The sequence below is a fragment of the Clupea harengus genome, chromosome 4 (assembly GCF_900700415.2).
Source record: "Clupea harengus chromosome 4, Ch_v2.0.2, whole genome shotgun sequence".
In the NCBI taxonomy this organism is placed as follows: Eukaryota; Metazoa; Chordata; class Actinopteri; order Clupeiformes; family Clupeidae; genus Clupea; species Clupea harengus.
In genome coordinates, this window is record NC_045155.1 from 20,224,314 (window position 1) to 20,238,211 (window position 13,898).

A 13,898-nucleotide genomic window follows, 5' to 3' on the forward strand; every position below is an offset into this window, starting at 1 on the left:
CCCTTTGCCTGAGTGGATTTGAAGTGTCTGTGTGTGTCGATGGGTTTTCCTTCGGTGTCTGCTTCGTACCCGAAGTATTTGCATGTGTGAGAGCTGGGCAGCCCCGCCCTTGCAGTCAATGTGTGCAGGCAGCCTGACAGGGAGCGGAACAGTGAGTGCGCTCTGATTGCGTGCTTTTTTAATGAAGTACCGGTACCAAACATATGCAAAATCGTATCGTTTTTAACGTAAGGGTACCGCGGTACTTTTCTAGTACCGGTACACCGTGCAACACTACCACACACCCTAACAGAGACACGGATACACACACTGATAGACAGATGTCCTCAGTAACACACACACACACACACACACACACACACACACACACACACACACACACACACACACACACACACACGGATACACCGACTGACACAAACACACAGTAAAACACACACACAGACCGACTGACAGACACACACAGTAACACAGACAGACAGACAGACAGACAGACAGACAGACAGAGAGAGCGCGGACGACCGGTGGGCTCACTCACCCCTCCTCCTGCCTCCCAGCTCTTAGGATGGCCATACAGATGCGCAGTGGACACTGAGGACACTGATACCTGAGAGAGGCCGGGAGACGAGGCGTGGCCTGGCGGTGTGGCCGCTAGGTTGGGGTGGGCCTTGCCGATGTCATGTGCTGTGTAGGGGGGGCCGGGAGGTCTCTGGACCTGCAGAACACACAACACAAGGGGAGAGGGGAGTCAGCGGGGAGAGGTGGGACACGTACACACACACATACACACCCATTAGTAGTACACTCTACATGTTCAAGCTGGTAAGAGGCTTCAGAACTAAATAACACAAATGAAGAGAAATGACAAGCAAACACACTAGGTGTCATATGTTGAGGTCTCTAACATTGAGCCACATAACACAGAGACAATACAAATCAGAACAACACACTCACTCAGCCATTTACTCACGTGCACAGTCCTTCTCCCTGTACTCTTGCTTAATCTTTCACTCTCTCACCCACCCACCCACCCACACACACACCCACCCACACACACCCACACACACCCACACCCACACACACCCACACACACATTCAAAGGCCTATACATCTGGACCTGAGGCACACAATACTACTGGGAACAGAAAGTGTCAGAAGCCCTGAGCTGCGAACCACAAAACAAATCTGAGTCAAAGTGCTGAGTGGACAAAACTCAGAGATGCCTGGAGCTGACTAGAGAGAGCTGACTAGAGAGAGCTGACTAGAGAGACATGACTAGAGAGAGCTGACTAGAGAGAGCTGACTAGAGAGACATGACTAGAGAGACATGACTAGAGAGACATGACTAGAGAGAGCTGACTAGAGAGAGCTGACTAGAGAGACATGACTAGAGAGACATGACTAGAGAGAGCTGACTAGAGAGACCTGACTAGAGAGACATGACTAGAGAGAGCTGACTAGAGAGATCTGACTAGAGCAGTGGTCACCAAACTTTTTTGGCCAAAGATTACAAACTCTGCCTTGCTGACAGGCAAGATCTACCTATTGAGGTGTTGAGAGAAAAAGACTGTCCAGACTGTACTTACAACTTAACTTTTTATTTAGCCTAATTGTAATTGAGTGAAATTAAACACTTTGGTCCAGCTTTCAAGTTGATGTGACCAAGAACACACTAAATCACTTAATTTCAGTGCAACATAAAAAGGAAAATATTTGTTAAACGCACTCAATATGAACAAGAAAAAACACATTTGCAATGAGCAGGCTGGATATGAACTGCTTTATTTATCAACTGAAGTTACAACACAACACTGACCATCTTTGTTTTCAGATCATTTGACAGTTGTTTTGAGGCCATGTTGCCACTCTTCAGAGGAGAATCAAGGAGAAGCACATCTTGCAATTGGCTACCTTAGATAGTTTTTCTAATGATTGAATGCACCTTTCTATGGAATTGAAGGCTTAACAAGCTAATCAGACTAATTATGTGTTGCAATTATTCAGTATTGAGTAGTTACAGGTATTCAAATCATGAAAATTATTAGGGTGCCTAAATATTTGCAGAGCCTATTTTTCACATTGATTTCAAATACTGCTACACTAAATATCTTTGTCTGGAAAACACCCCAGTACTCAGTGTTAAATAGAAAATGAATAATATCCCACTGTGATCTTTTTTTGGTGAAGACAGAGTAAATTATCATGCAGCCTCAGAGGGTGCCAAAACGTTTAATACGACAGCGTGCATATTAATATTTCGAAAACCAACACGGTAATTGGAATGAAGTGGGAGTGGCCGATAACTAACATAAGCGCAAACGTACTCATGTAACGTCACCTTTAACATTAATATTAATATTTAGAAACACGTTGCAGTGTTAAACGAGTCGTAGAAGTTAAAATAGACAAATATCTGTCTCGAAAACAGTTCATTTGGGTAAGCTAATACATAACGTTAATCTATAAATAGACTTAGGATATCGGTTTATTTAACAAACTGGCCGATAACCAAGATAACAACGACCAAGATCCAAGAGAGCTCGAGGATTTTATGCACGCGAGTTGAGCCTAGTTGCGAGCTGTCAGACGAGCTGTCAGAATGTTGGAAATCTCTCTACATTGCTCAGACATTCTGCAACTTTACCCAATCCGACTGAACATGTTGAACTCTTCCGACAGTACCCGACAATGACCAACAAACACCAACTGCTGGCGCACACTGACCCAACTGTTGGTGTTTGTTGGCGTTTGTCAGGGCAGTGTGCAAGCTGCTTTAGAAGGGGCATTTAGTGGGAAGGCCTGAATTTGTGAGAAATCGTTGGTGATTACGTTCATATCAACTCTACGGACATCCTTGGATTTAAATAGCTGGCGTTCATGAATCAGGCGGAGATCTTTTCTGACGTTGGTCTTCCGAAGACCGTTAGAAAACATTTCAGAAAATGTTCAATTTTTTTTTTTTTTTTTTCTGTATTTAAAAAAAATAATAATTTGGTGATCGACAGAGAAGGTCTTCGAGATCGACATGTCGATCGCGATCGACAGGTTGGCGACCTCTGGACTAGAGAGCTGACTAGAGAGAGCTGACTAGAGAGAGCTGACTAGAGAGACCTGACTAGAGAGACCTGACTAGAGAGACCTGACTAGAGAGACCTGACTAGAGAGACCTGACTAGAGAGCTGGCAGCACACATCTGAAATCAATAGAATTCAGATGAGAAACACACACATACAGACGAGAAGATCAGAGAGGACAGCAGCACATACACAGGTTCTCTATCACATTCTCTCTCTCCCTCCCTCTCTCTCACACAGCCTCTCTCCCTCCCTCTCTCTCACACATTCTCTCTCTCTCCCTCCCTCTCTCTCTCACACACATTCATTCTAACAAACGCGGACATAATCATACATACAACCTCTCTCAGTCACACACACATAGCAGGTAGCAAATTAACTCCTTGACTTACTGCACAGAGACAGCAGTTGGGATTACAGGAGAGAGGAGGGGAGCAGTGGGGAAGAGGGAGTGTGAGTGTGTGTATGTGAGTGTGTGTGTGTGTGAGAGAGAGAGAGAGAGACAGAGCCTTACTCTTGGCTGGGGCTGGATGAGGACAAGGCCTCACTGAGTTTCACCCTCCCTCTCTCCCTTTCTTTCTCTCTCTCTCTCATTCCTCTTTTTCCTGGGCCGGGCGCCAGCTCTCTGCTTCAGTTACACATGCTGCTAGTCAGCCATCCACCCTCCACAGACAATCCTGCGCTCTGTATGAACAGTCATCCGGTGGAGCTGAGGCCTTCCCCCCCCCCTCCTCCTTTAACCCTCTTTTCTTTTATTACTCACAGCTTCAACACCAGGCTCCCCGCCTCTTGAGTTTCACCCGATACTCGCTAAATAAGCACAAAGAAAAAGCTGCAAACATGCCCACTAGGAGAGCGCTGAGAGAGCCACTGCTGCTGCTGCTGCTGGTGGTGGTGGTGGTGCAGCCCTGGGTTGTAACAGCAAGCAGAGGAATGATAAGCAGATTAACCTGCCCCCTGCCCCCCTGTGCTGAGCCGGGTCGTGAGAGGGCCGACACCTGTGCCTCCGCGCTGCTTGTTAGCGGTAGCGACAGGGTTGGAAGTGAAAGGCAGCCAGATGAAGGGATGCCGGTCACCTTCAAAAGGGAGGCTTTTTTTTTTTTTTACTTTCAGCATTTCTTCTCACCACATCCCAGCTCTCCTGCAGCATGTTTTTGCTACTCTCTATTAACAAGCTTTCTATTAACCAGCCGTCTGTGACAGAACAGGGTAAAGCCTCAGCTACGCAAATGAATATGTGAGTCTGGGTCGAGATTGCGCTGACTGCTTCATGCTTGTGCGCATGTTTTTCCCTTTCCTCTTTTGCTCTCAAGCAAATCTCTCACACCCAGGTGGAGATGGACTTGGTAGGGTGACCCACTTGTGGTGGGTGGTGTTAGCGGAATGGATTACGCAGCTTTATCCGTCAGCCCGGGAGGGCAGGGATGGGGGTGGGGCGGGGTGGTGGGTCAGGTGTGGGGTGCAAGGGAGTGGGCATGTGTGAAGGCGAGATCACAGGGACCAGAGCTGTGGCTCAGAGATTGTAGGGAGTGTGTGTGTGTTTGTATGAGTGTGTGTGTGGGGTTGAGGGAAGGGAGAGCAGGTCTGGGAGTTCAGACCACACAGCACAGGAAACGCCACCGGGGCAAGAAAAGACCAGCTCGACAAAGAGGGAAAAAAAAAGAAATCAAAGTAAACAAAACGCAGGCACGACAGTGAAACTGCTCCGCCGCGGCCATATTGGATGGATTTGAATTGCAACCGTTAGAAAGACAGCAAGCCTGCGTTAATAATTCATATTTTTTTTTAAATGCGGTAATAGTTCGGAATTTTCCCACTGCACGCTTTTGACGTCACGCTATCATCAATGTTTTGGGTGGTAGTTGGATGTTAGGTCTACAGCCTCATCTCGGAGTTTGTTTGTATACAGTACATAACCTCGCTTTCCAGTTTAAGATGGAAAAATCCAGAATTTTAGAAAAGTTTGAGTAAAAAAAATGTATTTAACTATGTATAGTACATAAAAAAAACATTGCATTTCACCAAAGCAAAGCAAAGTTCTAGAGCGCAGGTTTTGGGTGATAGAAGTTCCCAAGCAGGCAAGATTTAATCAGTGCTTACTATGGCATACTTGTTGGTGTAGTCTGGTGTTACCGGAGTTAGTTAGCCCACTAGTTTTAAGCCAAGCCACACCAAACCGACATCAAAGAGCTTGCGGTGACGAAGGACGACTGTTGTGTCGCCTCACGTTGCCTGTGTCAGCCCAAACAATTGCACTTGCACACACTGCAAAGACTACAGCCAACGGCCAACTAGCCTGTACGTTCTGCACCTGCATGAGGAAATACCTTTCCATACAAGCAGGTTACCATTTTACCACTACTCTCGCTCACAACAGACAGTTTTGTATAGCTACTTCTAATCAAGAATATGTCTGAAGCCCAAGTTGCAAATGGGACTGACGTTGTCAGCCCTTGGTCTTTTGGTTGCTGAAAAAGAAAGGAAGAGGCGGAGGCATGAAATAAGGATAAAAACGCTCTAAATGGGTGAAATCATGGATATTTCAGCTCAAGGGGCTTTTCTGAACCTAGAGCTGGAGATAAATTAGACCTGCGTTCCTTTTTATTTCGCTCGGGTCTGTCCTTTTCAGTTCCACACGTTGAAGGAATTTATCAATCCAATCACCCAGAAGGCAAAACAGTAACACAAAGCTGAACAGCCAATCAGAGTGATCTCTCTCACAGATGGGCTCCACCACTAATTCAACTAATTAACTTGGCCAAAAAGCTGCCGCCAGGGGTCCGACTAGTGCCACCGGTGTGGGACACCCCACAAAGACTAGGGCCACAGACACTCACTGATGGCCGACATTATGGGTCATGGGCTTTAGAAAAACTATGAAATAGGTTAATAAGGAATAAAAAATGTGTTCTTCCTTAAATAAAGTTTAATTGAAGTATCTGTTGTTTGCTATTAATGTGTGGTGAGCAGGATTTCCCATATTTTTTTCAGATTTATATACTAATTTATATACTCATATTTTAGTCCTTTAGTAAAAGCACATTAAAAATGCACTCAAATTTTCAACTGGAAATATTGAGAAACAAGGATTCAATTGTGTTTTACCTACCAATCACATCCATTATAAAATGGGCTTGTTGATGATGATGATGGTTAATAAGCTGTAGTTTCTTTAACCGTAGGGCTAGAGACATCATTCTTTTTGTATTTTGCTTTTACTGTCATACCTACAAAACGAACACGCAGACCCTCCCCTCCAACTTCCACTTCCACCCAAACACCATCACCTCAGTGGAGCCTGAACCCTACTCCACCAGTGCTGCTACTGCTAACGCTACCACATTAATTCAGAATGGGATGTGTATACTCACTCTACTGCTAACGCTACCACATTCATTCAGAATGGAATGTGTATACTCACGCTGTACACTGCAGCGACTTGCTGCGTGGGGAAGATTCTGTCTTCCAGCGGTGGCTGTACTCTTGGGATCCTAGGGTTGAACGCATTGAGGAAAACTCTGGCGCAAAGATCCTTTAAGGCCAAAAATCAATCAAGGTGGGAAAACAGACAAAACATCCAATACAAACACAACATGCCCTGAGCATTTTAGGCCTATCCTAGGAAACTTTGCTTCAGTTGGAACATCTAAACAAAGCAAGTTGGCAAAATGTGCCAAATAAGGTTAATCATGTCATTTTTGTCTGTTGTCTTCTTCAAATGGTACAAATCAGTGTCTTTTCAGGGGATTCTTATTACTTTTTTAACAATTTGCTATGAAACTCCATCATATGATGTCATGGCAACACTAAACAATTCACTGGAATCCTTCCTTCCTCAGCACCAAGTCAATGCTTTGAAAGCATCCCTGTTGGTTAAGACAACAGTGGCTGCAGCGTGAGGCTCTGTGCCCCTGAGCAAACAAACGGAGCGGAGGGAAAAGCTGGCACCACTACACAAGCATAAACACAGAGGGGTCAGGGAGCACTCCAGTGCTTAAGTCATCATTCCGCAAAAGTGGAAACTTAGAGGTAGGCTTTTCTCTTTGCCACTTTTTCCACCTGGACTTTCTCTGACTCAATCACTCACCCCAGACTCATTCTCCTACTCTCTCCCTCTCCCTCTCCCTCTCCCTCTCACACCTTCTTTCTGCCCCGCCACCCTGCTTCCCTCTCTTTTCTTCTGCTGGTTCAGAGTGTGCGTGTGTTTTTTCTGCAGCAGTGATGGAGGCAGCTGTGTGTGCTGAGTGGACAGGAATTCACAATGTTGTCAAGACATGCCTGCTCCCATTAATATATAGAAACTGGGCCAAACTACAGCACTGGCAGCAGCTACAGTACACCAAGGGATGCTGCAGTGGGGGAATCATTCTTCTTCCATTCCCCTTTAAGTCAGGAATTAATGCAATTAATTAAGATCAGATAAAGGGTGATTAGGCTGAACTGAACTAAACTAAACTAAACTAAACTAAACTAAACTAAACAGCAGTTTTCACAAGCATCATTCTGTCGGAGCAAGTGTTTTAAAATGATAAATCTCTAACAGAAGGTAAACTGAGAGTAAAGAGTAAATGACTCAGACCAACATTAAACTACTCTATTTTAGGCTGTTCCCTTGCCACAACAAAGGGCTACAGGGAACTGAAGATGCCTCTGCCATCTCCAAAGGAGGGTGGGCTAGGCCTCCACCCTCTCGGTCTTCAGGACAGACCGGCCTTCACAACTGGGTCTTTGTTGTGAGGGAGGGAGCATAAACTCTTTCTTCCCTCACATTCCTGACTCACGGAGAACACTATGAGCCCAGGAAATGGTATGGCACAGCTGCGTATGGACAGGAGCCAGATATAAGAAGCAAGATTATTGGATTTGGGATTTGCATTTATTTTAGCACAGGTTGCTGAGCTATGACTCTCCTTCCCTCTCCCTCTCCTTCTCTTTCCCTCTCTCTCTCCCTCTGCCATTTAAGACTGAGCCAAAGATAGGTATATAGGTTAATGGTTCAGATATACTTAGGCCCTCCAAGTGTACTGTGTCGATCACCATATCATCTCTATCTACACAGAGGCCACGGCATGACGCAGCAGCAAGCAGTTAGGTAAGATCAGGTGTGGAGGTTATCGTTTCCAGACTGTATACGGAGCTTCCAGAATATTGCGACATCCAGCTATACAATATAGATTAGCCAACTGCCTCCAAACCAATTCAATGCAGTACCTGAATACGTAACTATAGTGAAATGTATTGGAATAGATATGGAATGAACACATAATGAATGGAAAACACTTTGCTAAGAACTCTCGGAACAGGTACACTGTGTGGGTATCAAACTTGTAAGATTTCTAGCAACTCATCATGTGCTCACGTACAAGCTGTTCAAGGTGGGTCTTGGAGTCCAAATGTGAACTGAAACTTCCAGCAGTGGCCCCAGCCATTGAAAGGTGGTGATCGATGAAGTATCACTCCAAAATCTCAGCCCTGCATTCAAAGAGGTCCAGCCTTTGTCTTGCACACACACAGGCTTCCGGAAGCACAGAGTGGCCCACTATTGATGCCGAACGAGGCAAGACTCCCGACCATTACACTGTATTCTTCAGCTACACTTCACATTAGAGGCTACGGGTGAGAAGCAACACAGCCACGAAACCACACCGTCTTTTTTACTGGTCTAGTTCCTCATTGAAGTCTACGAGTGGTTTATACCAATCCAACAATTTCCTCTAGGGAGTATGAAGGTTCCAAGGAAAACAAAAATAGACACAGCCCAAGTTCAGTGCAAGTTAACAGAAAGCTATAAGGTAAGTAAACATTACCAGTAAGAGGTGGGGAATCCCCCACAGTTGCCAAGGAGAAATGGCACACACACAGGGACTAAGTCAGACAGGTCATTGCTCTCAATAACAGCTGGTGCATTCACTACCCCCACCCCTTCGTGGGTTAATTCTGTAGTACAGGTTTCAAACCACTTTTTTTTTCCCACTGTCAAAACTATTTGGCTATTTTAAATATGTTTGTATATGCGTTTCTCAATTCTAGCTTGATTTTGAACTCTCTCCTTGTTACTGTAAACAAACATCTTACAAAGCTGCCAGAGGCAAATACCACTGAATATCACAGATGTGCTATCTCCATTCATAAAGTTTGGCATTCATTACTAAAGATTACCGGCACAGAGTTAAATTCTGTTATCAGATGCAACTGGATCTAGGATAAGGATTTATCTTTGACTCGAGAGACAGTCATATGCATTGCAGATTAAAGAAATGCCAGTCACCTTTCCCACCTTAATGTAATGGCATCAGCTCTGTTCAGTTTACGTAAGACCCTACTGAATAATTAAAAGAGATTTAGGATAGTAGCTGGTTTCAAATGAAGGCCTCTAGTCTAAACTCACTACTTGATAACGCTTTAACAGAAGTGACAGATCAACGAGAATGCAACTGAAAACATTTACTGTGTGGATGTTTAGGCAGACATTTACCATAATATCGTATTCACAATGCATACATTGAATATAAGAGTATTGAGCTGTAATTGCGTAACTATATAATTACTGCAGAGCCAGTGGTGAACTCATTTGAATTGTAAGTGTGCAGAGACATTTTGACAAATAATCTGTAATCACATATATTCCACATCATGCACGAACAAGTAGACATCCATGTGATGTGTGATGACAGAGGTGAAACCGGACTACAACATCACTTTAACATAGGGGGAGGGCGTGAATGAATATTGCTTTGGCGGCAGCTAGCATCCAGCCCGGTGAAAAGTGAAAACTACAGGCTTGTTCCAAAATGTAGCAACTACCGTGCTAAAACTAGACATTATTGTTCAGTTGATCACATTACTATATACAATGTATCTATCCCCACCGAATGCTGATTTGGCTTCCTTCCTGTGAAGCTTGGCTGAAACAATGTAACTAGTGAGCTCATGGGATAGCTCACGTCAACTAGATATTCAGCTAGGTGGATTTCCACCCAAATGATTGGCAGCCGGCTAATCATGCTTCAATGAAAGACTCCACGTAGACTAATAAACTGCCAGACGCTGACCCGCATCGCGTCTCTTACCACTTCTTGCCCCAAGGCAAAGCTCCATTGCAATATTAAATAGCCAGATTGAAAATGTTAGTTTAGCTGACTAAGGCTACAGTAGTTTGTTGTGAAGCAAGAGTTATCGAGGCTATCCTGGCTTAATCTATTGGCAGCAAGCTAAGCAACGTCCCCCTCCACAACTGAAGGGCATCTCGAAAGATACACACGTTATTATAATCAGTTAGAGATGCGACAGCTCCTCGTCTGCTTCTTACCTTACCTTAAGTCTATAAATGTTCACACAGAGGTCTGCTAGCCAATATAAAACACACGGTATTTGAGAGAACGCCACAGCTAACGTAACGTTAGCTTGCCAGCTAATATACACAGATCAACACTTCCAACCGTTCTAACACTTCCCTTCAATCCTCTGGGCTATCCCTCTGGTTCGGTATCCAAAAAGTGAAACGGACAGCTTTTCCTTTTCAATAGAGGGGGAGCTGTTATCAAGGAAGGATACTGCGTCGGTGGTACTGCAGGCTGCTGCTGCTGAGCGACCGCGGGCCCTGGGAGCTGTACGGTGGTTAGAGTAGCCCGTAGCTGACTCGAGGGAGACGGCCCGGTTCCAGGTCCACTTCCTACAGCAGCGGCTGATTTCGGTACCGCTTTCGGCGGCAAACTCATTGCAAAATGTTACAAAATAAAATATGTACAGTAATAAATAGCTAACTAGTTACTTATCTAGTTTAAAAAAAATACACATAAAAACTAGCTAGCGAGTTGCGCCAATGCCGGGCCTTTTCTTGTACAAGCAGGTTGCCGGTGGCTAAATGGGATAGAAAAAGCCTTGAAAACTAGCTTAGCTGTAGTTTAGCGAGCTAATGCTAGCTAGCTAGCGGTTATTGTGGTTTATCTTCATTTTGGAAGGTAGGGGGCTGTTCCCCCTCCCCGGCCGGGGTTCCCGAGGATCCAGTTCGATTCCCGTTGCCAGGGTATTCTTGACGGTTTCCTCTACGAAAAATAAGTAGAAGCGTTATCCCCGAATGCTATTTTACGAGCCCCTTTTCACTGAGAAGGGAGATTTCGTTCAACATGGCGCTGTGGCCGCCTCCAGCAGTCCGACAGGACGGACCTTTCGTATAATATCGTGTCGTTTCGGAAGAGCTCGGTCAGCGAACGTTTATGACCTCAAGCTGTGGTGTTACGCTGGAATTAAACACGATAACTCGTAGAAATTATATCAACAAACACCAATTGCAAACTGATGCAACTGAAAATCTTACGGGCTAACACGTTTCTTTTTTTTAAAACGTCCACTGCGCAGGATGAGTGTAGCCTGGGGTGTGCTATCAAAGAAAGTAAAAGAACAGTGACATCTAGTGGGCTTATACTCTAAGTACTCCTAAAGTTGGTCCTTGGTGGTGAAAGGAGTTGGCTACTATGAATATGACTGGTTATATAGTTGCCACTGGTGGTAAGTACTAAACACATTCTGATGTCTGTTATTAAAATGAAGAATGATTGTGTATTACGGCACAAAACTTTACAAAAAAAATCAGCTCCTTGATTTAATTTGAGAAAAAGGCAACTCTGATCCGGTCTGTATGAAAATCCATCATGCACATCATGCATATATTATTGTATTAACCCCAGCTAAAAAATGTCAGTAGCACAAATGATGACCTCTGAGGCTGCATTTAGATTTTAGATCTAAATTGTGTGTGTGACCTTTCTTTTCTGATTTAATCTGGGACTGACATAGATGTTGCCACTTTTTCTTACTCAGTGTTCAATGAAGCAGAACATGTTTCTGTTTTCAGAGAACAAGCACATGTTCAGATAATTTATTTGTGATACTGCTCAAGAGCATCATCAATGGAAATTGTTTTAAAATACTTTATTTTTATAAACAAATATACTGGAAATCATCTTAATTCCTTGTAGAAATCCTCCTTTATGTCATGACAGTAGATCTCAGAAGTATAATTGTGTGGGTATAATGATGTTTCTCGGCCAAAGACACAGAATATGACTCTCAAAATCAAGTGTAAAGCAAAGATTAGTTTGGATTGTGAGCCATCTGTGTGGCTGCACCAAATCAATAATGCCATCCTGTTGTGTTCCAGATTTGACATTTTTAGAAATCCTCAACACCACTACATTACCACTGTTACATTCTTAAGGGGGGGGGGGGTTCTCGCACATTGCAAGCATAGGTGGTCAGAATCAGTAATCTTGGTGTTTGTAGCATCTCTTTAGTAACTGAGTATAAATAGACTGAAGTCAGTGTTTAATCCAGTGGTGGCAAGTCTATTTGCTTATTCTTTTAAAAGAGGACAATCTCATTTTTCATTTGCGTTTAATTTTTTTCAGAAGTGCAAAATAAAAACTACATACAACTAAAATTATAGAAAACAGAATGTGATAATAGCAGGTTTCACATAGATATTTACAAACTCCATACAAATACAACACCGAAAACTAATGCCATGAAATTAAAGCAGGCAAGTATCTAAATGATTACTCCTCTAAGAAGTATGCAAAAAAAAAAACATTAAATATACTTAACACACTTGGAAAGTAACCATAGTATGGAAGTAACCAGAGTAAGTATGTAACCAAGACAATTCCGTTTTGAAGTATTAAATCAACAAGAAATGGAAAATTCACTGCATCTGGACAAAAGATACTTAAGTATTTCATAAAGAAGTCAAAACATCAGTCTGTAGATATTTGTCCATCCTCAGTCATTCAACAGCCGGTGCAGGCAACATAGGCACAAACCTCACAGACATCCATGCGGGTAGTGACCAGTGCTGCCAACAAACAATCAGAGAATCAGCCTTTTTAGAGTGCTACAGTACTGCGAGTTCAGTGCACACTGTTATAATACTGCCAAGCAGATTAGCAGATGATGATAAAATATGGACTTTCAACACTTTTATGTCTCTCCTGATACAAAAATTAAGTACATTTCCTCATGTTCTTTAAGCATAGAGTGTCTTGAAAGTGTTTATCGGAGAAGGTGTATTTTACCGAGTCTGGTGAGGGAAGCCCTGGCATTTTTGCTTTGGCACACAGGTTTGAATTCCTCAGGGAAGCCCGGGTTGGAACACATGGCCGCTGCGTTGGAGAGGCCGCTCCGGGCATTCTGTTTGAATGTTGGCTCCTGGTCCAGAAAACCCTTCAGTTTCTTCACCGCTTCCAGTGGAAAAGAGAATTCTCCCTCCTAAAAATTGTATATGAGGACACCCAGTTGAGATGCAATACACACACGAACGCCATAGTCTAGGATTAAAAGATATCATAATAAGCATTATTAAAACATATTAGTACGTAGGTTGGCCTTACAATTACCTTGATAACAACATTTTCGGCTGGCTGGTAGAAAAGCACTAAGGCCAGAGCGAGAGGTATTAAAGTCTTCATGTTGGCTGGGTGATCCCTCTCTGAGATGTGTCCCTGGTTTGTGTTGTGGCTCTACCCGCTCACTTTCCTTTTAAATGAGACGCTCCATACTAATTGGCACATGCTGTTGGATCCCCCTGACCAGTGTAAAGGTTCTTCTAGTCTAGTTAATGATTGTTAGACATAATTTATCACACAGTGGAAAACACACAGTGTCACAACATATAGTGTTTCTATAAAAAGAAAGAGATTAAAAACAATTGTGTACAGTGCACATGATTATTGTATAAAATGATTTGATTGTGCCGCCAGTTAATCCATCTTCTGCCCTTGTCAGACGGGCAGATTTACATATTTGGATCAACACAACTTGATAGCATAG

The 13,898-nt window shown here is 43.6% G+C and overlaps 2 protein-coding genes across 16 annotated transcripts in view; both read right to left on the reverse strand.

Moving 5' to 3' along the window:
* The window catches only part of eif4g3b (eukaryotic translation initiation factor 4 gamma, 3b), a 43,740-nt gene extending 32,296 nt beyond the window's left edge, over nucleotides 1-11,444 (reverse strand). For 11 of the 15 annotated variants that reach the window (XM_042707679.1, XM_042707678.1, XM_042707680.1 and 8 more), the window contains exons 1-3: nucleotides 10,629-11,442; nucleotides 6,496-6,598; nucleotides 539-715 (exon numbers count right to left, since the gene is read on the reverse strand). In XM_042707679.1, coding sequence (XP_042563613.1) covers nucleotides 539-715; nucleotides 6,496-6,598; nucleotides 10,629-10,792 — 444 coding nt within the window. In that variant the 5' untranslated portion in view covers nucleotides 10,793-11,442. Of the gene's footprint in view, nucleotides 1-538; nucleotides 716-6,495; nucleotides 6,607-8,437; nucleotides 10,593-10,628 lie in introns of those variants that run through there. The other 4 variants (XM_031566654.2, XM_012820813.3, XM_031566656.2 and 1 more) reach the window with 4 other exon arrangements.
* Nucleotides 11,445-11,990: 546 nt separating this feature from the next.
* On the reverse strand, nucleotides 11,991-13,608 carry LOC105894306 (guanylin-like). Its single transcript, XM_012820793.3, has 3 exons — nucleotides 13,466-13,608; nucleotides 13,145-13,337; nucleotides 11,991-12,924 (listed from the first exon to the last, which is right to left on the reverse strand). Exons 1-3 carry the CDS (start codon nucleotides 13,535-13,537, stop codon nucleotides 12,860-12,862), a joined length of 330 nt encoding a protein of 109 aa, XP_012676247.1. The 5' UTR covers nucleotides 13,538-13,608; the 3' UTR covers nucleotides 11,991-12,859.
* Between the last annotated feature and the right edge of the window lie 290 nt (nucleotides 13,609-13,898).

Excerpts from the sequence above, each read along its gene's own strand:
- LOC105894306 (XM_012820793.3), bottom strand. The coding sequence starts at position 13,537 with ATGAAGACTTTAATACCTCTCGCTCTGGCCTTAGTGCTTTTCTACCAG. Across the intron at positions 13,338-13,465 it reads CCGAAAATGTTGTTATCAAG|GAGGGAGAATTCTCTTTTCC; the intron begins GTAATTGTAAGG and ends TACAATTTTTAG. Across the intron at positions 12,925-13,144 it reads GGCTTCCCTCACCAGACTCG|CACTGGTCACTACCCGCATG; the intron begins GTAAAATACACC and ends GTTTGTTGGCAG.